Source organism: Alexandromys fortis, unplaced genomic scaffold (genome assembly GCF_014885135.2).
Source record: "Alexandromys fortis isolate MF-2015 unplaced genomic scaffold, M_Fortis_MF-2015_v1.1 scaffold_170, whole genome shotgun sequence".
NCBI lineage: Eukaryota > Metazoa > Chordata > Mammalia > Rodentia > Cricetidae > Alexandromys > Alexandromys fortis.
This window is the reverse complement of record NW_026068084.1, coordinates 1,732,046-1,759,117: the sequence shown is the minus strand read 5'-3', so window position 1 is coordinate 1,759,117 and position 27,072 is coordinate 1,732,046. Positions and strand designations below refer to the sequence as shown.

General features: G+C 43.9%; 1 protein-coding gene across 1 annotated transcript in view; it reads left to right on the top strand.

Moving 5' to 3' along the window:
- The window catches only part of Nell1 (neural EGFL like 1), an 824,157-nt gene that overhangs the window by 623,295 nt on the left and 173,790 nt on the right, over positions 1-27,072 (top strand). Inside the window, exon 15 of the mRNA XM_050122124.1 lies at positions 18,064-18,159. Coding sequence (XP_049978081.1) covers positions 18,064-18,159 — 96 coding nt within the window. The remainder of the gene's footprint in view (positions 1-18,063; positions 18,160-27,072) is intronic.

Genomic DNA, 27,072 nt, shown 5'->3' with positions numbered 1-27,072 from the left:
ATTCACCAGCCCAGGGCCTTCAAGTGGCTGGTCATTGCGTTCAGTGTAATGAGCTGGCTCTTTCACGGGTGCATGCTAACTCATGCATGTATGCAAGGTACTTAGGTTGGTTTAGTGTCTCATTCCCTACCATTCCCTCCTATTTCTTCAACTATGCCCATTCTGATCCCCTAATTTGTCCCCTTTTATTTTCACTATATATTTATTTAGTTACTTTCAGATTCCATATGGAAGAGAAAAGGCAATACGTGTTTACCTGCCTCAGTGTGGTTTATTTCACTTAACAGGCTGATCCCAGTTCTACCCGGGTTCCTAACACAACATGATTGATTTTCTCATTATAGGTAAATGATTGTCCAAACCCTTTTGTCTGTGTACAGACATTTAGGCTGATGATATGACCTGGCCATAGCCGTTGTGAACAGTGCAGGGTTAGCACGGCTATGCATATATCTCCTCAGAGCGCCGCCTTGGATTCCTTGGGTATCTTCTTGGGAGCTGGATCATGTGGTAGTGACTGCATTCTAAACACTAGTAGAACTAATGAATTCTGATGCTTTCTGATGCTGTCCTCATCATCAGACCCAGCCTGTGGCCACGACTCACTTGTTCTCGCCATCTTTGGACACACTTACTATGGGACTTCCGATGGTGTATCATTCCCTTTGCCTGAAACGCCCACCACCCAGACGTCTGCATGCCAGTCTCTCCCTCCTCCTGCTCAGTGCTTTCAGAAGTCAATGTTCATCTTTTCACGCTCACCCTAAACACACGGCTCTGCTGCTTCTCCCTTCACTCTGCCTTGCTATTCCTTCTGGTAGCTGCACTCATCTGGGTTTTGTAACTTCATTTTTTTCATTGTGCATATTTTGCCCACAGAAAGCAAAGTGTCTCAAGACCACGGCCATCACTCACTCTGTCCAGCTTTACATGGTCAGTGCTGATGGCAGTGCTTGCCGGTGCTATGTCTTCAAAGACAGTTACTGAATGAATTGTCATTTGAGGACCAACGCTCTGTAGAAGGAAAGGACACATTTAATGAGAATGGCCAGATCTATGCTTCCTTAAAAAAAAAACTAAATTAGTTATGCATGTAATATTCCAGGAAACAGATTGCAATGGCCTACAGTGGGGTCTTGTAATAAACTCACATCTCTTACCCACACCCCCACACACAAAGAAATAGAAACTGGACTCCGTCCTTGATCAGTGTGGTGTTTAAGGAGCAGCCTGATCCATTTTTTTTCAGAATTTTGTTTGTTTGTTTTTTTTTTTGTAGGTTAATTTCTCTTCTAAAATATTTTTCTTGCCCAAGTGTCTTTGTCCCTAATTCCTATCTTCCACACAGCGAAGGGCATAGGACATAGTTTTTGAAGCCTTACTGCTATCAGATAATTTCCTCAGGAATACTGAGCTATGCTCCTCCATACTCTCTGTAGGTGCTGGCCGGACTCTGTGATGTCGGTCTGGTCCCTTTCCCTGTCCCCGGGATATTTTGTTGCCACATTTGCTGGAATCTCAGCGCATCGATCAGTTACAGCGTGTTCTGTGCAGTGCAGACATAAAAGCAGAGTTAAAAATGGTTATGGTCCCACTGACACTTGATAATTGTGTACACATGTGGGGTATGGTTCATATGTATATCATGTAATGGTCAAACCAGGATCTTTAGCATGTCTCTTGCCTTAAACCTTCATCATTTTCATGTGACCACCACCCTCGGAGCCATGTTCAGACAGTCCATCACGGACTAAGCTCACCTACTTTACAGCGGAGCGCAGGAGCTTTCCCCCCCAACTGTAATGGGCTCCGTACCATTTCTTCCTCAATTCCAATGCACTTCCTCTCCCTAGCCGCAGATAATCACATTTGATTCCTTTTAGATCAGGTTCAGTCAGCCTGCACATAGAGATGCTATTATGTCATGTCATATTGTCTTCCTGCTCCTGGATGGTTTCATCCAGTAGAATAACTTCCGGGACCATCCATGTTGCTGTAAGTTATAGAATTTCATCCTTTTAATGGCTGAGTAATAATTCACTGGGTAAATATGCCTGTGTTTTCTTTGTTCATTGAATTGATGAGTATTTATCTCGATTCTGTGTCTTGGACGTAGCAGATAATGCTGCAGTAATTGTAAATGATGCCATAGGTGTCTCTGACCTACAGATTTTATTTCCCAGCAGGATTGGTGCATCAGGCATTTAGTTCTATTTTTACTATTTTGAATGAGTTGCCAACATGTTTCCCACAACACTGCGCTAACTTACTTCTTCATAAGCAGTAGGTTGAGGAAGGGGTATGAAAGCTCTCTCTCTCAACACAGATTTTCCTCCACTGAGAGCTGAGTTGTGAGGAGCTTTCCCACTGAGCAGAAAGTCGGCCATTAGGAAAACATCCTGATAGTGCCCACAGAAAATAAAGACACAAGCGTTTTTCTCTGTCTCTCCACAGGCAGTGCCATATGGGCTAAGGAAATGTATAAAAAGCGAGCTTAGCATTTGTAAGGGACTGGGCCTGGCTGGATGAGGCTATAGAAAGCTCTTTTGTAGAGAATAAAAAGGACCAGTGTGGAGGAGAAGGATGCATCCGTCCTGTTCTACTACCTTTGCATTTATTTCATTGTTTCATCTCCAGAACAGCTTTGAAGTGAGTGGAGGTCTTTATTTAGCAATAGGGGAAACTGAGGCTCAAAGAAAGTCACTACTCTGCGGAAGGTCACATGACTCCTGGATCAGATTAAGGATCGCTTCATTCTGTGGACTGTGTTCTTTCCCTCCCTCTCTGCACTCTATAAATTAGAAGTACGTTGTGAGGGATTTGAGCTTAAACCTTTCAAAAATAACATTAGCACAAGAATGAAGGCAGCCCGTGCTATAGATGAGAAACAGCTCGGCTTCTAGGAGGACCAATAACCAGGCATGGATGCAGCTTAAGCCTGGTGATTGTGAGTGGCGTGAAATGCCCCTAGGAGGACCCCGAGTTTGACCTTGAAGGCTGTTGAGAAAAGAACAAATATGTTTTCAGTGTCTGCAATAAGTAGACTTCTTTATATCTCATGAATTACTTCATAATTATTCATTCCAACTCTGAGTTCCTGGGGAAAAAATTCTGAAACATGGGATTGAAATAAAAATGTTTTCTCACAAAATATAAATGATAGCCTGACACCCCTGTAAGTTGAGGCTTCCTTTACTTTGAGTTTTCCCACAGCAGTGTGTCTCCCCAAAGAGATTTCCATGTGTGTATAAATGTGTAACTAATAATAATGATTTTCCCAACAGTAATTAATACCTCTGAACACCTGAAAGTGAACACATTACTTTGGGTACCGTTAGTCCTTGGAACAGCTGGAGGAAGAAGGCCCCGATCTTATTTACTTTCCATTTCCTTCTGAGAGACACAGTGCTATAGAAGACCCACGAACCCCACTTCACACAGCTAGAGAAGCAGCCTGTTAGGGGGATGTTTACTGGAAGTTGTGCTCTTTGTAGATGCTGGGTGTTTGAAAGTTTGGAGTGGATGTGGGGGCTGAACTAAGGAATGTCATGATGGGGAAGGGATCCTTTCCCCTTTCCCTTCCCTCTGTCTTTCTCCTCTACTCTCACTTGAATATCTAAAACCAATTGTCTCCCACTGGTCAAAGCTGCCGTCTCATAATCACGGGCTATCACGTGCATGACCAGGATCCTGTAATCTCAAATTCTTACTCTCGGCCTCATGATTAGGTTTTTCTCAGGCAGACCGTCTCATTTTGCTCTCTCCAACTTCCCCGTCTACAGAATGAAGACACTACTTTTTACTTAAAAAAAAATTGTATTGGGAGCTGATCTTGAAACATGAACAAAATCTGTGGAGTTGTTCAGGAACTACAAAGAGAAAATGGGAATAGGAAAAGCCCACTTAAGACCTCTGGTCCACCCAAATTACTATTTCGTTCTAGATATTAGTATCAAATTCCATGCAGTTATATAAAATTGCAGAAAATCTTTTACCCAGGACACTTTGCTGGGGTTTATTTCTTTGCAGGTCTCCGACTGTCACCTGCGTGGGTGCTATGAGTGCCGCTCAAATGCAGAGCAGGAAGAGCCCCCTCGTCCACCTTCTCACTCCCCGCCAGCTCTCACTCTGGCTCTGTCCCCACTGCTAGCCATTGTGTGAGCCTTCCAGCTTGCCGTTTCTTAGTGTTCCCGTGAGCCCCCACCATGAAAGTTTATTTTTCATTTATAAAGTTTGTTGCTGATAGATCATTTGTTCTTACTTTAGTTATTGGTCATAGAGAGTTTGGAGTTATTTTTTTTTTAATTGCAGTGCTGGGTATTTGTCGCGTCCACCCTCGTCCCGCAAGGAAAAACGCAACACCCGGAGCTCTTCTTGCAGCAGTTTTCAAAACTTTATTCACAATAATCTTTCTCCTTTTTCTTCTCTCTTTCCCTCTCTTTCTACCCTCTCTCTCCTCTCTTCTCTCTCCGGGCAAACCTCTCCCAGCCCTTAAGTAGGCATGGGCTGCCAACCCTGAACTGCCAGGTGGGCACTGCCCATAGGTTCATGCATATGCAGGCAGCTGATAATCATTGCGTGATCATAGCATAGGTCAGGCCTTAGCCATCTCAGGAGTTGATTATACATCTCCATCAGGTGTGACACCACGCAGCTCGCTACAGTTCCCCCTTTTGTTTTGTAAAGCCACAGGTAAGAGTAGAGGTCTGATCTCTGTTAAAAATAGAACATGTACTAGTGTTTGTCCAGGTGTCATCCACTCAGAGAACACTAGACCTGTCCGGTGCCTTTTTACAGAGGTGGGAGTTAGACACCAACCCACATGCAATCAGACTTGCTCTGACATCTCTAGCCAAACTTGGGGAGACTGTCCTGTTTCAATGACCGTGAAGGCCTGAATGATCATAACTGCATTGCGATGCTGTGAAACCCTTATGTGACAAATGCACCACAGGCATACCAGGGAGGCAAGCACCATTAAGCCTGTTAGGGCTCCTACTCCCGCCCACTCCTTCAGATGATCCATGGAGTGATCCAGGAGGATGGTTCTTCTGCCAGGCTGGTATCCATGCGTGTGGAATCTGCAGTCACCATTGCCACCCGCAACTTTTCCAGTTGTTCGAATTCACCAGACCAATTACCTAAAAGATATCTAGACAATTCTTTAAACAAATTAGTTGCATGAGTCATATTGAATGCTGGTCACACACACAGCCCCAGATACTTCCATTCATAGCCAAGCTGCGCCGCTTGCCACAGCTGCGGCTGTGCTTGCTGCAGCAGCAAGGGCAGTCAGAACTGGTAGCAGAGGGGCCAGCACAGAGGAGAGGAAGGGGAGGCAATCTTGCTTTCCCCTCCCTGGCTTTCCTCTGCCTGCTTCTGTCATTAGGAGTGGCTTTGCCATAACCTCAGGAGCACTTAGAAACCACTGCTCCTTCAGCAGTCCCCTAAACAACATACCCCAGCTGCCATACCCCCGTGGCTCATTTATTCCTGTCAGCTGAGTGCATGGAAGACACCTTCTCCCTCGTGCACCTCTTTGGCTTCCCTAGCAACCCAGCTGATCCTGCTTCTGCTCTGAAAGGGCCCCGCTTAAACCAAGTTTTAGGGAATTTGGCCTTTGTCAATCTGTCTGGCTACTTCCTGCTGAGCGGGGACATTGCATTCTTAAAGGTATTTACTACAATCTACTGCCATTTTTCCAGTCGCACTGGGACTCACAGCAAGGACAGGGGAGAGACAGAGACTTCACTTCCCCACCGAACTCTGTGGTGGAGGCATGGCAGGGCTGAGCGGTGGCCCGACCTGTCCTGGCTGGTTGCCCCAGGCTGGGACAGAGGTCCAGGTCAACAGATCTTCTGAGCTTCTAAGCCCTGAGGCAGGTCCCAGGAGTTTGCAGCTTCAAAGACCCTCAGTGCTGCTTGGCCTTGGAGCTGCAGCTGCTCACACTCCACTGCAAACTCTGGAGGTCTCGATAACTCAAACCACATGAACATCACTCCCTTCCTTAGCATACCTTGTTCAGTGGCAAAATTCAGATCTCTACCAGGCTTGTCCCAGGATGACACATTAATATTGCCAGAGACAGCAAACCAAGATGCAATTATGTCACCTTCACTCAAAAACCTCTCCAAAGCACTCCATAACAGCTCATTAAGAGCCAGAAAAATCAGGTGTGATGTTGAAGCACCCATTCTAAAATCCCATTCTTCCTTTTAGTTTCATTTTAAACCGTCCACTATTGTCATGGCCCTCACTTTAAACCGGCCACTTTTTGGTCGTGGCTCTGCTTTCCTGCTCTACCTTTTCTACAGGTGAGAGCATAAAACCCGCATTTATTGCGATTCCTCAATCTTACCAATGCACCCCCTGCAGCAAGTTCTGGGCTCCACAGAGAGAGGTTTGGAGGTTCCCCTTACGACTTGTCCCCGTACGAGGCCACCACTTGTCGGGGCCACCCTCATCCTGCAAGGAATGACGCGACCACCGGAGCTCTTCTCACTGCAGTTTATTCTAAAACTTTTTTCACTTTCTCTCCGGGCAAACCTCTCTCTCTATCCTCTCTCCCCGGGCAAACCTCTCCCAGCCCTTAAGTAGGCATGGGCTGCCAACCCTGAACTGCCAGGTGGGCACTGCCCATAGGTTCACGCATATGCAGGCAGCTGATAATCATTGCGTGATCATAGCATAGGTCAGGCCTTAGCCATCTCAGGAGTTGATTATACATCTCCATCAGGTGTGACACCACGCAGCTCGCTACAGGTATTAAACCCCGGGTGTTGTGCATGGTAGACCAGTGCTCTATCACTGAGCTACAGCCCCATCTCTTGACTTAATTTCTTGCATTTTGATTTTGAGACATGTACATCATCAGTTTATTTTATTACTCGTTTCACGTTTTGTCCCAATGGCTCACCAATTTCTTTGCTATTGAATTCAGAGCTGAGGGATCTCCTAACCATTGAGTGGATACACACACCCCATTTTGGAAAGCAGGATGCAATAACCTTTGCACATGTCTAGATAATGCGGTATAGTCAACCTAGAGAAAGGGGCTGGTGTCCTTCAGAAGATTTAACATCACTTGAGAGCTTAAGATGTGTGGTCACGCCGCCAAGGACTTTACCTATTCTGTCTCTTTAAGTCCCAGTGTCCCCAGTCAGCAGCAATTCCTTTTCCTGTTTACAGTTAATGATTAGACAATTTGTCAAGAGGACATAAGAGAGGGGTCAAGACCAGAAGCAAGACCTCTGTTTTCAGAGTCATCATATTCACAAGCACCTATTGTGTCCCAGGCTGTAAAAAGAAAGTTCCCAGGTATCTGCAGTATTTGGACAGTATATGTGATCCATCTCAGGTTAGGGCTTACCTTTTCAAACTTCTTCTCTTCTAGGGGTTATGGACCTGGGGTAGTGCTCATACTGGGTAAGCACAATGGGTTTGCTCTCCAGTTCCCTTCTACATTTTGCTTAGCATCAAGGTCTCACTAAGTCACCTGGGTTGGTCTTTGCGATGGTTTGCAAGAAAATGGCCCTCATAGGCTCAGGGGAGTGGCACCATCAGGAGGTGTTACCTTGTTGGAGTAGGGGGCGCTTTTATTTGGAGGACTTACATCACTAGGCTTTGAGATCTCAAATGCTCAAGCCAGGTCTAGTGTGACATTCACTTCTTGCTGCCTGCCCATTGAGATGTAGAACTCTTAGCTCCTCCAGCACCATGTCTGTGTGGATGTCACCTTGAAAATAATGGACAAAACCTCTGAAACTGTAAACCAGCCCCCAATTAGATGTTTTTCTTTATAAGAGTTACCATGGACATGGTGTCTCTTCACAGCAATGAAACTCCAGCAGAAACAACCTTGAGCTCAGTCGGTGGCCTCAGGAATGTGTGTCCCTACTGCCTCACTGTCCTGTGTAGCTGGCATTGCAAGCCTGCGCCTCCAGACCCATCTGCTCTTTCTTTCATATGATCATCTGTCTGTACAGTTGAGAGAATTTTAAACCCATGAAAATGTTCAAATGTAGTTTTTCCCCCCTGTTCTCTCTTAGGGAAAAGCCAGCACCCAAATTCTTCATTAAATTGGAATGGTGGGAAAATAGGGCTGCAATAGGAATCTTAAATTCTTTGTAAGATCCAAGAACACCTTGTGAGGAAGACAAGCAGAAGTCAATTACTTTGGATGATCTATGCTTCTGCAGGGGATTAAAGAGATTGGATGAAGCACAATTAATAAAAACTCAGGGAGAGAAATTGGGGTTCAACATGAAGATCTGAAAAGAAAAACAGCTAGCCACTGGCTCTTACCTTGACCTCAGTCCAAAATGGTGACCCTGCCTCCAGGAATCTCAGAATGAGAATGTGTCTGAGAGTTGTCTCCTCCCATTTTATAATCCTCCTAGGGCTGGGATTAAAGGCATACAGCACCTGGTTTTTATGGCAACTAGTGTGGCTACTGGGATTAAAGGTGTGTTATTACCTGTGGGGCTGTTTTACTCACAGATCTTCAGCAAGCTTTATTTATAAAAATACAATTGGAATGCCACTACACTAGGATAATTGGTAATGGACAGAAAAATATTCCTCAGGAATCTGGAGAATGGAACGTCCACAGGAGCAGGGATAAGGCAGCATTAGAACAGATCGTATCACATGGTTGACGGAGAGGAAGGAGGACAAAGAAGCCAATCTTGAGGTCTCAGCACGACTTCATTCATAGGGTACAGATCCCAACCAATGCTTAGCCCTCTCATCAGAATTGTGACAGAGATTAATCAGGATACACACGGAAGCTGTGAATATCACCCCTTCTGTGGATCAGACCAGAGTTAGGTACACACTGGACAGAGCCAGGGCTTCTCTGTACATCTGGTAATTGTAAAACCACTCATGGTTCATCCAAGTTGTGGTCCACACCCTTAGGCCTCAGATCAGGATGGTCTTTCCCTAGCCTGCAGCACACTCAGCCCAGTCAGCCTGGCTATTGCTTACTTTTTTGTTTCATTCAGGCATCAGTTCTATGACAGTATTCTTGAACTTTCTGGCAAAACCATCTTCTTATCCTTCTCTTGTCTTGACCAGATGCAATACTGTAAGGACCAGAGTCAGTGTGTGAAGTGTGAGCTTTGTTCCCCTACTTTGTTTGCAGCTACTGCAACCTCTGTCTGCTTAGCTCTTCTGTAGGCTACTGCAAGGGTCACTATCCCCAGTGTATTGTTAGTGAAAGACCTTATCAGTGATCAGCTTTCATGACCAACATCAACGTACAACCTTCCATGGACAGACTCCCACCACCGCTTCTTCACCTTTGTCCATGCCATTTGTAATAATATAAGATATTTTTACATGCATTTTGTGTACTTTATATAGTCTCTCTTTAGAGTTAAACCTGTAAGCTGAAGTACCCTTATCTCTGCTCTTGACTCTTGGTGTCCCTATTCTCAGAATCCTCCCTGTCACTGATGCTTCTGTCAAGTGACTGTGTGCAGGGCTGTTTGCCTTCTCTTCAACTTTCCATGGCTGATATCCTGAACTTGAAGGGTCATTGGTAAAAACATCCTGCATAGTCTAAGATCTTTGTTTTCTATCAGTAGAACTCTACCATTCGAGACAACTAAAACAGTCTCCAGACATGAGCAGAGAGATCCTTCCATCGATGGAGTTGAGCAGATGGACAAGACTGCACTTTGTAAACCAAAGCATCAGGCCTTCACCAGCAAGGCAATGGCAGTCACTCAGAGCTAGGCACACTGGCTGCCTGTGTGGCACAGGAGGTACTTGATAAAATCTTTGAGTTGGATGGACTCGACTTGTTCAAATGATTGTTTCAAAAATTTCATGACACAGTTTATGAAAGAGACTTTTTTCCCCCACAAAAATCCATCCCCTCTTTCCTAATGAATTTGCTGTGTTTGTAGCATGTTTTGCATCACCTGGAGCCAAGGTGTAGAAGAATGAAGAATTACAAAGTGCGTGACTGTAAGAACCTCAATATCTGGTTAGAAATGCATGTGCATTGGACCAAACAAATGCTGGTGGCCTCGTTATCCCACCTCCAGGCTTCCCTTTCCTTGTGCAGTACATCTTCTGTTACAGGGCGCTTGAAAGAAAGTCTGTAAAGACTTGAAAGAAAATATTTTCGACTTTGGGAGACGTGTGTGTGTGTGTGTGTGTGTGTGTTGCAAAAACATTTCTGGAAACAGCCCATAAAGCACATTATTAGTTTTATATTCCTTTTTTAAAATTTTAAATAATGCATTGTTGTTTAACAGTTTCCTTCTTATATAGTGAAATGTCCCTGCCATGTCCTCCCCCTTCCCCTACTCAAACCATTCTTCTCAGTAAGTCCCCTTTGGTCAACCTTTCTAGTGCCAAACCCAACGTCTTGAAATTATAGAGTCAATATAAAAACAAGTCATAGGCCCCATTCTCTTACAAAGGACTGTGGGCTTTAATGATAAGCAGGTGATGAAAATATATGAAACAAGCGAGTCTATAATTTATTTTTTAAAGTTTTGTTTTATTTTTATTCGTATGTCCAGTGAATTATGCCATATGTCTGCAGTGATGGCAGAGACCAGGAGATGACATCAGCCCCCTGGAAACTGGAGCTCGGGGAAGTCAGAAACAGCCTGACTGGGAATGCTGGAAATCAAACATGGGTCCTCTGAAAGAGTCGTGCATGTTCTTAATGGCCAAGTGTTCTCTCTGTCCCAAGTGACATTTTAAAAGGCATACATAGGTTTAGTGGATTTTGAAGGCAAAGTCTTGGACCATAGCTGTGTTTCCAATTGTTGTTGTTCAGAACAGAGTGAAGCACGAAAACAGAATAAGAAAGAATAGAAACTATCACAAAGAGCTCTACATCTATGCATATGCTTACTATATATATATATATATATGTGAGGTCCGCATTTTTCATATGGCATTTCTTCCCATTTTATCCTGGTGCAGTGTTAATAAAGCACAGTCTCAAAATCATCTAATGGACAGAGCCACGGAAGCACGGCTGAGAAACAGGTGGATTTTCAAGGCAAGGGTGATGGCTGGTTCACAGGCTCTGAGGTCCTTGCTTGCCTTGCCACTCCCTGCTTTCTTGTTCACCATTGAGTCCCTTACCTCGTTTCTTCTCTTCAGCACCTTCATTCATGAAAAGCCTTGACCAGAAAGGTCACATTTCCTGAACCTTCTGATTCTTCCAGGCCTGACCCAGATGGCAGCTCTGTTGGGAATTTTTTCTCCAGTCCACTCGGCGTGATTAATCATGGTGTCCTTGTGTCCCCCAACTGTTCTCACTACTACCGTAGGTTTCTATCTCCTTTTATGATGTCACAGTCTGCTGCTATCGGGTGGGTGTCTCTGGACAGGGGCAATGCTCCTGACTAGGAGTAGATATCTCAGTGCCTACTTTATTGTCTGCACACTGGAGGCTGCAGGGCCCTCATGGACTCAGTCTGGACATGTGAGAACTCTCCCCTCCAAATTTAGGGTGACACTTAATTGGCATATGACCCCTGACCCCTTGCTTCGGTCCAAGCCAGCATTTTCATCTGAGAAGTGTCTGCCATGGCTGGGTGCACCATACACTGTAATCAGGAAATGGAATCCTGCACACAAGGCCTTACTACAGTGTCGGCCATATGACAAGCTTCCTAAGAACAACATTTTGTACTGAAGAGGAAAGTAGATGCTTCTGTGGAGCTCTTGGTATTAAAACTGATCTTGTTGAATGTGATTTGCTTTTCTTTGAAAAATACTGTATGTGAGGTCAGAGATGGAGAGATGGCCCAGCCATTAAGAGCACACATTGTTCATTCCCAGACCCGAGTTTTGTTCTCAGCACCCACATTGGATGGGAAACAGTAAATCCAGCTCCAGCAGAACTGATGGCCTCTCTTAGCGCCTCCAGCCAACTGTACTCATATGCACACACCACATAGAAACATAGACACATAATTAAAAGGACCAGAAATCTCCTTAAAAGTATGATGTTTTAAGTTTTAGTTTTTTATTATTTTATTCTTTATTTCATATATGTAGATAATTGATTTTAGTCATTTTAATTCCCTGTTTCCCTGTCTCTCCTCCCTCATTGCTCATCCACTGAAACTCACATGTTTTCCAAGTTGCCCTCCTAATTTCATGTTGGTTTCGTGTCTGTAACCTGACCCACTGCTCATGCAGGGTGGACTGACTGCATGAGCATGTGTGGGCCATGGGAGCCTGCCAACCTTTAGAGACACACCCTCCCCACAGTCGCCAGGAACTGTCACTTGATGGCGACTTTTAAAGTGGATAATTATTAAAATATACAGTACACCCTGACTTCGAGACTCAAATGGCAGCAAGCGGGAGCTGAAGACATTTGCAGGTTTCATGTATCATAGTTGGTCCTCTGAATATTTTTTATCCAATTTACTTCCATGTTTTTAATTTGTTTGATGGGAAGGTTGAGGAGAGAAAAATAGAAGACATAGAGGCTGGATAAAAGTAATAAGACTTTGGTCCCAGAGTTATTTAATAAATATATATAATAAATAAATAATATAATATATAATAAATATATTATACAATATATAAATCAATATAATATTATAATACACATATATATGTATACACACACACACACACACATATATATATATACACCAAGTAACTTGAAGTAAAAGTTTTTCCATCTCATGATTACTGACATTTCAGGCCGAGCCATTCTTCCTTGTACAGGGCTGCCCTGTGCCTTGTATGGTGAGTGGTGACATCCCAGGACACAGTAGAATACTGTCCCTACCCCACCTTAACAACCCAAAGTACTTGAAGTGTTCTTTGACAAATCACATATTCTGAAAAAGACCAAGAACTAAGCAAAAACGAAACATGCCATTCCCTTCATTGTTGGCAGAACTGCGTTGGATAATGGGAGTTTATGGCTGAGATTGATGTCTGATATCAAGAGCAAAATGAAGCTGATGTGATGCTCAGCCCACCAGCACCCTGGAGAGGAGTGGGCATGGTGCTGCGTAGGTGGCCTGGCTTATTTCAGCTCACCCCACTTCAAGCTTTTGATACATATCATCAAGTGGACTATAAGTCATGGAAGCCGACTTTTGTTTATTATCATAATTAATAGTGTGTTTAACAGTGTAACCAATGCCTTGCAAATGTCACAGATTAGCCTATGGTAATTAAGTGCTTCTATCTACTTCTTTCATCAGACGAACATCATCCTTATGTGTGTCTTCCCCATAGCCTGGACCAAGAGAAACAGGCAGAGGGGTCAGAAACCAACCCAAGGAAGGATGCTCACTTGCCAGGGCTTTAGGATGCTCTAGGAGCTAAGAAGTGTATGCCAGTAAAACTTGGAGAGGACCAGGAGACATGTTCAGTATGTGCAGGGCTATTACTTTTCATTACTGTCTGCCGTGGTTATTGGATGTAACACCTGGTTCCCGTGAGCAGCTCCGCTGATCTCACATGCCAAAGTTGTTTTCCGCACAAGCATGCGTTCGTTCTGTAGATTAAATCTCACCCAGAGGTTTCTGATTTTGTTTTCCTTGCAAATATAAAGAGCTCTCTCAAAATCAGACGCATGCCATCTTGGAGTTGATCTGATCAGGCACCCCCCTTCAGGGCAGTGAGTTAATAACGAAGGCACCAAAATAACAGATCGAAGCCTGTAACCTTGTTGTCTTTCTTTAATCTGTCTATGTCATGCTTCTGATTCTGGATAGTGGTTGACAAGTAAGTGGCTTATTAAATCCCAAACCCGTGTCACTGAATTTCTCCGAGTTTGTCAGGGAGTTAAGACCCCAGGTCTGTGACTCTTCATGGTCCCCTGAGGTCACCGAGTCGGGAAAGACTGGAGCGCCAGCTCTGTCTTGACTGCACAGGGATCTTTCTTGGCTTACTCAGCACTGCATTGCTAGAGTCTTGAAAAGAAAGTGGCTCACAATATCACTGTTGTCTGGCCCAGGAGAATCCTGATGATAAAATCAGGACTAACCTTCGGGTGTGAGGGCATCACATTCTCCATTCATTGTGCTGAGTAGTTGAAGTTAGTGGTTCAACAGGCAACGTCACTACTAGCCACCAGTGCCTTGCGATTGAAGTACAGAGAGTTGAAATATGTTGCCAACAGTTACACAGATCTTAAGTCTAAGGTAGGATGACCCATGGACCACCTCTGTCTGCCACCAGCTGCAACATTCAGAAAAGTAGGCTCTGCCCCTTGCCTGGGCAGCAGAATAGCATCAATCCTGTTGGCGGAGGGGTGAGGGAGTTGATCCCAAAGTTGTGTGCATGAGAGAGCTGCTCCCATTGTTCATCTGTCTGGGGTGGCACGGGCAGGGGAGAGATATCCCCCCCATCAGTGCCTGAGGCAGGCAGGAAAGCTAGCCCTGAAGTCATAGAGCAGGAGAGCTGTCCGTGACCCTCATCAGCTGTAACATTCCGTAGAATGGCACCTATGCCACGCCTGGGCAGCCCAGTAGAGCTGACCCTGAAGGTGTAGGTGTGGGAGAACTGACCTAGGACATAGCAGCAGGAGAACTAGCTCCACCCCTGCTCATTGCTGCAGGGGTGAACTAGCCAGGGCAATGTAGAAAAGCTTACCCTGGTGGTGAGGACGGGGAGAGCTGGAGGGCTGACCAACCCTGCAACTACCCAGGCTCAGTCCTTCAGACCCAAAGCTGCAGGATCTCCACGACACAGGGCAACAACAGGACATCCCAAAGGAGTCCCAGTGGGGGCCCAGCATGGATAGTGCAGCAGAAACCAGAGACCTCAAACCAGACCAATGACTCTTTGACATGAATACTTACAAGTAAAGATATATGGATAAAGGGGGGAAAGCCTATCAGGACGTGAGTAATCACCCACCATGTTTAAACTAGAACACAACAGTTTCTTTTTGACATTCTATAAATTACAGCAAGAAAATTTGGGTTGCTCTTGATTCCCCCAACATAGTTATAGTTTTGGATGACATGGTCTTTCTTTACTTAGTTTTGTCTTAGTTACTTTCCCATTTTTGTCTAATGGTCAAGAGAGAAATTATTTTCTTCCTTATTCTAGATAAATTCCATTTAAAATTGCTATTTGCCTAGATCTATGAGAGGGGTAAGCAGACATAAACAAAATGTAAGGCTTACCAAGTAGGGGAATGGATTGAATAGTCATTAAGTAAACTGGTTATTATGCTATCTGGCTATATTTTGTGCTTGAATTTTATTCAACTTTCTTAATTATTTTTGAACTATTTAAGAAAGAATAAACCTGCCTTTCTGAGCCTGGGATTGTAGGTGAACTTCCACTGTAACACATGAAAGGAGACAGGGTTGTAGGTAAAGGTGTTTGCTTGAGCCATAGCTCTGGCAGCCAGTGCCAGTGTGCTCCTGGTTTCTGAACCTCATTTTGAGTTATTATATCAAAATAATGACAACTATAAGATATGTCCATGGTGGTATCCATAGAATATGTTGGTAGAGCTTCTTGTAGAATTGGTTTGTTTTCAAGGTCTTTCAAATTTTTAATATTATTTTATTCTATATATAGGAGTGATTTCTTTGCGTGTGTGTCTGTGCACCATGTGTATGTAGTACATGCAGAGGACAGAATTGGGTGCCAGCTTCCCTTGGTTGTAACTATGTGAGTGTTGGAAACTGTACTTGGATCTCCTGGGAATGCAGCCATTTCTGTTAACCAATGAGCCGTCTCTGCAGCTCCCAGGAAGGTTTTTAATGTCTTGTCCCCAGTCTGTACTTCATGGTCACCATGGTGCTGTTACCAATTGGCTTTACGCAGCAGAACACACAGCATGGTGTATGTAAAGTTCTTTACAATGCAAACTCACTTCACCATCATGGAGCCTGTTACACATGACGTAACCATGGAGCCCGTGGAGTCACCAGTGTCTCACAGGTTCTCACAGTATTGCTTTTGTATAAGAGATGAGTAAGTCTTTTAACATGGTCTTCAGGGCCCCGTTGACATGTCTCTGTTCAGTATGGAAAGTCACACTGAACTTCCTCCTTCCAGCCCTGCGGTCCTCCGCCGCCCCTTGGTGTCCCCTCTCATCTGCCGCCCTCCGCCACTCTCACTTCCCCGAAACACTTAGTTACATAACTGTGATGACAAGCGTGCCTCAGATATCTCACTGAAAATGCCACGCACAAAATCACGGTGTGATTTCTCAAGATGCATGTATGTTTCTTGGTGAACAGGCCAAAGCGGACTTTGCCTAGACCTCTTTTGCTGTTGCTGTTGTTTTTGTGCTAGTATGCTAGTGTGCTGGGAGGAGGAAGTAGTCCTCCAATTCCAAGCTCTGCACTCTCCTCCAGCACAGAGAGCAAGTTACAATGAATTGCTGAATCTGTAGAATATGAGTTTACCCGAGAGATAGTAAATGATGTGGAAACCGGCAACACTGGGATAAGTTCTACGCCTTTGGTTCGCAGCATTCCAAACACACCCTGTGGCTTTTTATAGCTAGACTCATATTAATTATGTGAGGATGGCAACAGACGGCCAGGACATTTTTTTTTCCAGGGTGACATTTTCTTACTGCAATTAAAATTTAAAACTGTTGCTCACCCAGTTCTCATATGAATACAAGGAACTCAGCCTTAATGATTTCAATCAGCTTCACTAATAGCTAATTCCAATGGCTTCATTCGTCAGCAACTTGCATGTTTTGTTATAACACTTTTCGGTGGGTTATCCTGAATGGAAGGGATGCAGAATTACAGGAATAGAAGCTTTCCTAGCAGAGCAACCTGCAAAATGGAGAATAAGCTATTGAGCTAGTATCTCCAGTAACTGTTATGGAGTGGATGCTGAGATTATAGGACACGGTGAGGAGCCAACAACAGCTTAGTAGAGTCCTTGAGGGTCTGATGCTGGGGTCGTTGGGAATGGGGTTGGTAACTGTGTATAAAGGAACAGTTGTGAGTGCTGCCTTGCTGTGGGTGTGTAACAGGGAACCCCCTCATCTGGAAAGCCCTGGGGGTGGAGTCTGGGTTTCATTTCTGTTTCTGTGAGAAAACCCCCTGACAAAAAGCAATGTAAATTGGGAAAGGACTCGCGATCCCAAGTCAGACTTTATTACCTTCAAAAGTCAAGGCAAGGAGCTTAAAAAAGCTTTTCCCATCTACAGGTAAGGATAGAGATTAAATTCATGGACCCTTGCCTGCTTGCTTGGGCTCAGCTTGCTTTCTCTTCTGTTGTACTCTTCAGGATCCCCTACTTAGGGGATGCTGCCGCCAATAGTGTTCTGGGTCACTTCATATCAATTAATCTAATACCCTGTAGACAAGCCTGTAGGGTCTCCTGCTATAAAAAGATTCTTCATTAGTTTTCTCTTCATAAGCAAGTCTATGTAGTATCACATTGACAGTCAATGTTAAGGAGCTCAGGTGGGGTGGGATAGCCTTGTAGACTTAGCATATGTGGAAGTTCAGGCCGCAACCTTTCAAGGGGCATTTCACATTCAGATACCTTCCCTTAAAGAATAATTTTTGGGGAGGGGGCTAAATATTTTAGCTGTGAGGATGGTGTATCATTTATGGGAGGCAAAATACTGGAGCCAACATAAATATTCAAGAGTAACGAATTCATTATATTTATTGCTTTATAAAAATGTTATCAAGTACCAAATTTTTTTGAATGATTAAAATATATATTGTCATGAAAGACGGTATAAATGATATTTGTTGGGAAAAATAATTTCTAAGGCAATGAGGATTGAAAAGTCTTTGCCCACAACCCCACCTTTCCTTTTTGACCTATTCATCTCAGGTGATTTCAAATAAATCAATAAAAGTTGCAGCAGAAACCTCTGTTGGTACCAGCTCTCATGCGCATGCCAAGCCCAAATGTAATACCTTCCATCTATTATTTCAACTGATTTGACATAAAGCTGTGGGAAACGTATTGCTATATTTATTTGTTCACGTGTATGGAAAACTCTGAATATGTCCGTACCGAGGTGAGTTCCCCGGGCAGCGTGTGTAAGGAATCGTTTGCGAGCACCAGCCTACAGTTACCTAAACAAAGTCTCTGTTTCCACCACAGCCTTCTGCGAGGAGGGCTGCAGATACGGCGGGACTTGCGTGGCTCCTAACAAGTGCGTCTGTCCTTCAGGGTTCACAGGAAGCCACTGCGAGAAAGGTAAGGTCACTCTGACTTGCTTCTCAGGTGTGTGGGTGGGTGGGAAGGCAACTCAGAGCGAGTGAGTGGCAGCTGTCTCCCTCGGAGGTCTGTGGGAGACAACAACGCTTTGTGTTTTGATGGTGGGCTTAGCGTTGCAAAGCTGGTCCCTTTTGACGACCGGATGGCACAATGGCCTTCATCTTTCTGAATATGGAGTCTCATCTGCCCTCCATCCAGTGCATCTAGCTTAGCAAGGTCAGGCCTTTTCTCTGCTGCAGTTTTCTCTGTATGTTTTTATTCGGGGCTAATTAGAGATAAGGCACTGACCTGCCCTACTCGTCATCAGGCCGGTAGCGGTTCCCAAGCTGCTGGAGCGATAGCAATCTGCTGCCTCGTTGGAACCTGCAAGAGCAGCACATGCTCTTGGCATGAAAGTAAATTAGATAATTGCAGCAGCAGGGCTATGGGTGTGCTTGGGATTTTAGTCCATTATTGGTGTATTGGGGATATTATCATTTATGAACTCAATAATATAAGGCAGTTAATATCAGTATGCTTCCTCTATATGCACCTTTCTGTTTGCACTAAGTGTGTCATTTACATGTGGTACTGTTTCGTGAAGCCTAGCCCACCTGGTGATTGGGAATGCCCTACCTGTGCACATGAGAGATTGGCAGCTTGCGCTCATGCACGCAAACCTGTTAGCAAGGGTGTCAGAGTACACACAAGTAAATACTGAGGTTTCATCTGCCATGCTTTTGCTGGGGCTGCACTCACGCATTGTGCTTCCCTCAGTCTGGATATCACGCCTGCCACCTCTCTAGTCACAGGTAGGGTAAAGGGACATGATGCTGCAGGTAGCCTCGTCAGTCAGAGAGGAGCAAATGTCCTTGCCTGGTGCTGTAATTAAGAAAAGATATTCTTTCATTTTCTTGTTCTTAAAAAGCTACTGACTTTATATCATGGGTTTTTAAAATGTGATCATTTGCTGGCTATGGTGGCACACATGTTTAATTCCAGTATCGGGGCCAGAGGTAGATAGAACTCTGTAAGTTGGATGCCAACCTGGTTTACACAGAGACCTGAAGTCCATCCAGCGATATACAGTAAAACTCTGTCTCAGAGAAACAAACAAAAATAAGTACTTTCCTCCACGCTGTCCAATGTGTTACCTTTCACTGTCTATTTTGGACATTGGTGTATTGACCATTTGAAAATACGTCCATATTTAACCCCATTCAGTGAAGAAATCAGTTGTTTCCACAGATTGTGATCTTATCAGAAAACCAAATAATTTTTATTAAATAATATTAATTAACTAGCTTGTCTTTGTTTCAAGTGCTAGATTGTCTAAGCATCACGAGAGACTTGCCTTGGGGAGGTTAAGAATTATTGTTCAAAACAAGGGAACTTAGGAGTAACAGCTCTTGTAATACATTTGATTTTAATTAGCTTTTTAAAGGAAAAAAAAAGGAATGAAAAGATTCTTAAGTTTCATCTAGAACCTCTCTGTATCCTTAAACAGAATCTATGGGAGCTAGCAGGGCACAAAATAGTGGTGTTAATCACGGACCTTACGAATACCGCTGCTAAAGGAGGGCCCATCTCTACACACTAATTACCTCTTAATCTTTTTCAGTGGGTGTTTTCATGTTTTAGAAAAAAACATTAAAGGACTGTGTAAAGGTTTTCCCTTTTTTTTTTTTTCCCCACAGAGTCTTGTTATATAGTCTTCCCCGGTTTAGAACTCACAATGTAGACCAGGCTGGCCTTGAACTCACAGTGATCCACTTGCTTCTGCCTTCTGATTGCTTGAATTAAAGGTGATTGCTACCATGCCCAGCATGACATACATATTTTTATTCACACTTATTTGGATGGCAATTTAAAACTGATCTGGGGTCAATAACTTTTGCCTCAGCCCAAACTAGGAGAAATTTTCACATTGCATCATCCTATAGCCTGGGCTTCTCAAGGGCCGGTGAGTGGCACTCTTGTCAAAATAGAGATAGTTCATTTAGAATACAGCATTAAGGAGATGTGGACATAGAAAGGACAGGAAAACCTATAAATTATAGGACGCAGCAGGCTGCTGTAGTCATGAGCATACCGAGGCTGTGGTTACCTGCACCAGCCTTGTGCACATCCGACAACAGACAAGATAGGGTGAGGATAGTTGGTAGGAGGCAGGTGTGAACAGGGGAGGACAAGGGAATGAGAGAGGGCAATGGGGAGTGAGTGTGATCGCAACACATTCACTCACAAGCACGAGCTTGCTAGGAAGGAGCTAAAAGTATTATTTCCCCAGACAAAGGGAATTGGAACATGAGGAATGGTTCCATAAATCTGCATTTTCACTGAGTAGCTCTGGGTGCTACGGTATTTAATCATAATATCGACAGCACCTATTAAGATTGCAAACCTGAGGGGGCATTGCTACACAGTGGGACCAACAGTCGGTGGCTGCACAGGGAAGTGACTGTGGATTCTCTTGCCACATCGATCTCTCCTTTGTCCCGTTTTCCTCTCAGTGAGTGTTTGAGGCACTCTTCCTCTTCGGCCTTTAATATGCAGTGCAACCAAGCATAGGTCCGGATGGCAACAGAGACCAGAAGCAGAAAGGAAACGTTTCTAGGCAAGTCCTTGCCCTCTAGATAAAAAGTTACAATCAGCAACTGCACATGCTTGAATTCTTACAACACCTCACATGAAGACCTACTGATGTAAGAATCTTCTTTGTGGTGCTTCAAACACATTCATCCACTTAATACTGGCCAGTGTTCTACGGAATTCTTCATAGACAGGATCAAAGACATTTTCCCAATCAGTTGTGCGCAAGGGATCTGGGTGAGCTGTATGGTGACCACTGCAAGTCTGTGTCCTGTCTGGGCTGAACTGCTGTATTGTGTTGACCATTAGCTTATGAGTATAAAGTCTATTGGCCACTGAAAAGTCCTGCTTTTTTGAGAGCCTGTGGCAACATGTAGGTACACTGTGAGTGCCCGTGGCTCAATTACATTAAATCTCTTGTTTGCTCTGTTGTAAGACTAAATGCCCTGATTTGAGCCACTTACACAGGTTCCCCTGGCTCCTCTCCTTCCTCTACTTCAGTGCTTATGATATTTAGCTTTTCAAAATTCAAGGGCACTTACTTAGGTGGCTGAAGTTGTTCTTTTAAATAAAATGATGTCTGTAGTGGACTGAAATCACAGACCCGGCTTCTGTTTAATACAAAGATCAACAACTGTGCACTTGTTTCTGTTGATGTGGGTGTGTTAAGCTTCCAGTTTCCATAGCCTCTCACGGTAGACAAGCATTGTTCTTGTTGATTCCCGGACATGCCGTGTCAGTTTTAAATTCACCCTTTGGGTGCTTCTTCTCTGTGCCTTTAGCATGATCTAGGTTCCTGTTAACCTAGATATTGAATTCCTAGATATTGAATGAGAGCATGGTAGTATGAGGTTCTGTTCTTCTGCTGAATGAACATATTATTAAGCTGCTCCCAGATGTCTTCACTTTAGCCCCATCAAAGGCGTTTGTTTCGGTTTGTTGTTAACAGAACACTGGCCAGTGTTGCATGGGTGAACACGCTCACAGAAAGCACCACATGTGGTAGCTGGTTCTTAAAACTGGGGTCTGCGAGTAGTCAACATGCTGAGAATAAGAGACCATGGAGGAGCAGCTCTGACTGGGACATCTATGTCACCCTTTCACCACACAACCATGGGTTCCCTTGGAAGCTGCCACAAGGAGCAGGCGCCTGTAGCAGAATGGCATTTCCAGACATCACGGCCCAGTTATGTAGACTCACAGCAATGGTGTGCACAAGACTTGCACAGAATCAAGTCAGCCAGAAGCCCAGCATAGATGGGGGTGGTATTTGTGAAGTCCCACCCCCTTGCTGAGGAGCCCTTGGGAATTGGCGGCAGTATGGGTGGAGAGGGTAGAAAGGTATTGGTTTTCTTTGTGGATGTAGGGCCTGAAAATCTTCCCATGGGGCAGTAGATGATCCCAGGACCATAGAGGCAACATTAAATAGAGGGAGTTTTGTTTTCGATTAAGATCACGTGAAGTTGTTAGGGCTTTCGTGTGGGCCTTGAATCTTAAGGAGTTTCCCACTTGGATCCTTGAAAGGACAATCCTTTGGAAGTTCTAACTCTCTGTTCCTTAGGGGCTTGGTGTACTGCCAAACTGACAGGTGATTGGGATGGTTTTCAAAGCAGAAACCTGACCCTTGCCCCAAGCTTAGCTCAAGTGCAGGGGCCTGCAAGCCAGGTTTTAATTTCCCTTTGTTCTAGCATGTGTTCGGACGGGTTCAGAACCAGCTGTCAGATGTCCACATCCGCAGCCGGTACCAGCTGCTAAGTACCCTGTCACCTGAAGGATGCTCCTCGGTGTTCTTGAAGTTTCCTCCCCTCGACCCCATCCCGAGTGAGTTTAGGAGGGAAGTTCTCTTCCTGAGAGTGAGATTTTTGGCAAATAGCCTTCCTCTGAGGAAGTTCTCCACCCCACCCCACCCCCTACCTCCTGCCCCGGCACCATGAGGTCCTCCTGCTGGATTTTGGGGCTTGGGTTCAGAGAGCCAAAAGGTAAGGGCTGATTGACGCAGCCTGAGCAGGTTACCTGTGTTGTAAATGTGACTTGGAACTCAACTTTGTTATCTGAAAGTTCTTAAAACTATTATTATGTATAGAACACTAACATGGAAAAAAATCCAAATTAGTATATTATTATAATGACATTCAATGAATTTTGATAAATAAATAAAGTTGAGTCATCAACACTCCATAGATCCTAACTAGGATCTTGCCTTAAACAGAGTGAGTTGTGATGAGGATGAGGATGAGGATGGAGGATGCCATTGGGAGATTAGGAGAAGAGCTTAGGAACATGGGCCTGTTTCTGTAAGCAGGGCCAGCGTTCATTTCTGTAAAGCTGTTAGCGCCTTTGCTGTTCAGAAAGGAGCCAATCATTTTAACAGATTGACATTCATCATAAAATAAATGAAGGCTATTAGGAATTACCCTGTCTAGGCTGCAATGTGGAAAATAATAGCTGTTTAGGTGGCAGACAGCTCTTGCCTCCCACCAGGCAAGCCCGCGCTACTGAACTGTGAAAGTCAAGAGTTTGCTTCAGAGTCTCATTTTTAATCCCGTATTCTGGAAAATGCAAACACCGCAGTAACATGAAGGGTACTGGCTAAACAGAAAGCGAGGCAGCTTCCTGTGACCCCGTGACCAACAGGAGCCCAGAATTACAAGCTTACCTCAGCACATGCTCATAATTCTTCTTGTCTAAGAACAAGAACTGCACTATAGATCATGTGGGAAAAGACTAATTGAAGCCCCAAGCAGATCGAGAAGGAATGTAAGTCAGGACTTGCATCCCTTAATCCTAATCGTGTTTGTTGATCAGAAATGCAGCTATCTGAAAAGTGTCCATTTGGTCCAAAGTAGGATGGATCAAAGAACACGAACTGTGCCTTCCTCCTGCTTTAATGGTAAGTAGTTCCTGACGCTATGAGGTGATGAGGTTTTATCACAGTCTCTGGTTTAACAGAGACCTCAAAATTATCTATAGGCAACTGCAATTTTAACCAAGTAGATGGTGTCCATGAGGCGAGATCTGGAAGATTATTGTATTAGATGATACCTTGCTAAGAAAATCTTTCCTGTCCCCCAGTCCTTAAAAGATACATGTCCAATTGTACGGTGTGGTACCCCTGTGATTAGACCTCGGCCACTCTCTCTAGATGTATCTCCTCCTCCTCTTAAGTCTCGGATTTTAGCTCATCTTAAGCTACTCCCAGCCTCTAAATTGCACTGTGTATTTTCAGATCTCTGAGTTTTTCCTTTGTAATTGTTCCCTCTGCCTATAACATACACAGGCTTAAATATTTATCAAGGGTGTATGGAATATCCAGTAATAGGAATGTCTGGTAACTGAAAGTCCTTGATAATTAAAAAAAAAGTATTTTCTTATATTCTTCCTAGGCCTTTCATGTTGTCTGTGCTGAAGTGCTAGATTCATTTGTTTATCTTTCTCATTGTCCACATAAGCCACCTAGCCGAGCTCTTGAAATTCACATACAGTCTGTGCTGGGTAGTTTTACATCAACTTAACCCCATCAGAGAGAAAATGCTTCCATAAGGTGCGGTAGGTTTAGGCAGGCCTATAGGGTATTTTCTGAATTAGTGATTGATGGGGCAAGAGGGAACACTCCTGGGCTGGTGGTCCTGGGAACTATAAGAAAGCAGGCTGAGTAAGCCTTGGAGAGCAAGCCAGTAAGCAGCGCTCCTGCTCCAGGTTCCAGCCTTGCTTGAGTTCTTGCCCCAACTTCCTCCTGTGATGAGCTGTGATATGGAGGTATAAGCAACATAAACTGTTTGTTCCTGAAGTTGCTTTTGGACATGGTATTTCATCATAGAACTAGAAACCCTAACACCAGCAGAATCCAAATTTCATATGGCTTTCTCCTCTAAGGCCTTTGGGAGCAATGTTATGGCTATTTCTCATCAAGGTCATGGTGAGAAAATCTAACCCTGTCCTTTCACTGTCAAATATACTTAGAGACTAACATGGGACATGCTGAGTCATTGTTAAAATATGAATCTGACCTCCTCATTCTTCCGTTCCAAATTCTCCAGTTTCTGCTTTCATGTAGTAAACATCAAAACCATTGCAGCAGCCCATGAGCAAGAGTCTTTTCTCCCAAACCTGGGCATTAAGAGAGCTTGCCCACCGCTGGCCTAAACCCTCATGCTGCCTTTTGCCCCAGACTCTACCACCTGTATTCCTGACTTACACTGTCTGATCCAGCAGAGTGTCTCACTTACCTAGCTTGCCCTTGCCTCTTCCCTCCTTGTGCACTGACAATGTCTGCTGTAGGCTCTCACAACAGTGCCTGTAGCTTGGTTCTCACTCCGGAAATATTTATAGAATGAACAAATTTATAGGTCATGAAGACTTCCTTTATACCAAGTAAGCATAATCTCGTGACATCAAAGTCACGTCCACTCATCAGTAGTTACCAGCCCCCCATGTGCTGGTGGTCTAGGCAGCAAACATATTCCTAGTTCTTATTCTATGGGTGATCACTAGTCGCTATTATGTAGGTTGTAGTGATGAGGCGAGCAGGCTTGCTTTTGGTCCCACCCGACTCCTGCATGGTTAGCTTTATACCCGAAATAACAACACACAAATTGTATTCTTTTAAACACTGCCTGGCCCATTAGCTCTTGCCTCTTACTGGCTAACTCTCACATTTTGATTAACCCATTTCTAATAATCTGTGTAGTACCACGAGGTGGTGGCTTACCGGGAAAGAATCAGCATGTCTGAGCTGGCGGCTGCCTCCATGGCGTCTGTCTCACTTCCCTTCTCCCAGCATTCTGTTCTGTCTACTCCACCCATCTATGTTCTGACCTATTAGGCCAAGCAGATTCTTTATTAATTAACCAATGAAAGCAATAGATAGGCAGATGACCCTCCTCCATCAGTAGGTGGCTGTGTGCCAGCCATTGTTTAAGGACTTAAGTGGCAGGAAGATGGTTCCTGTTATCATTCTTGTTTAGATGAGGGAATTGAGGTTTGAAGGGGTCAGATGACATGTTGGAGATCACACAAATGGGTCTGGGGTGCACACCTATAGCGTAATATGCAGTTTCTGTCATTTTAAGCTCTACTTGTCTGTACTAAAAGTATTCTTGGAAACTATCTTTTATCTGCTCAAATCACTATCATTTTTCTCTTCTCAGTTTTTACAACTATTAAAGTTTTGACCTAGCAAATGGTTGATAAATGTTATACTTCTTATCAAGCTGTAAAATAAACCTAGGTGCAGAAAGAAGCAAAAAAAAGCAGATAAGGAAATTTAATAAAAATTTGGAAAATTTTATTGACGTTTACAAAAGTCACACAAAACCTAAGTAAATCACTCGATGGATCAAGTAAAGTCCATAAGATCAAGTCAGCATCTTATGGATTTTACTTCAGAGTGCCCCCTTCCCCAAACATTCAGCATAGCTGAGGATGACTTTGAACTTCTTCTGCTTCCAGAGGTTTGAGTGACAGGTATGTGTTCTCATGCCTAGTTCATACTGTGCTGAGGATTGAACGTAGAGCTTCAAGTATGCCAGGCAAGCACTGTGCTAACTGAGCTAGGCCCCCAGCTCCCATTCCTCTGCTGAATCCGTGTAACTATTCTTTATTTCTCTACATAGTTGAAGCTTAATGTAATTAATAACATGCCAGATCTCCTTTTATAGTCCATTGAGTAACTAAACTTGTTTTTAGTTGGAAAGTTACAGCTCGGTCAACTTTTATATAAAGCATTTTTGAAAATCATGAAAGCTAAAGGTAAGGACATTGTCTTCTTCCCAAAGGGCCTCTCTCTGGGCCTGTCCCAGCATTCTGCAGAGAGGGAGCACAGTCCATGCTTTCTAGAATTGCTGGAAGAGATTAGATACTATTCTGATATGTTTGCCACATATTATTTCTTTATTTTCATCATGATTATAGTGGGATATGACTAGGATCATGTCTGCTTGGGTTTTGTGATGCTTCTTTTGCCTGGAGAGTCTTGTTCTACAGTAGAGAACTTTTCCGTTCTCGTTTCATTGTGTAGATTCTCTATGTGTGTGTGTTTAATCATGGATTCCTAGGTTTGGTATTTTGATTGTGTCTCCAGTTCTTGAACATTGTTGTCACAGTTCTGTATTCTTTTTCTTTGCTGGTGGTCGGGCGTCTGTCTCTCCCTTCTCGCCCCCACCTGGGATGTCCTTTGTTTTCTCTGGTCAAGTGTCTCCATAGCAGTTGTTTTCCTTGACACAATAAGTTTTTTTTTTTTTAATTTTCTTTCTCTATGTTTCCAAAACCCTCAGTTTTATCGTTGATGTTTTCCATTCACATGAACTTTCCTCCCATGTTGCT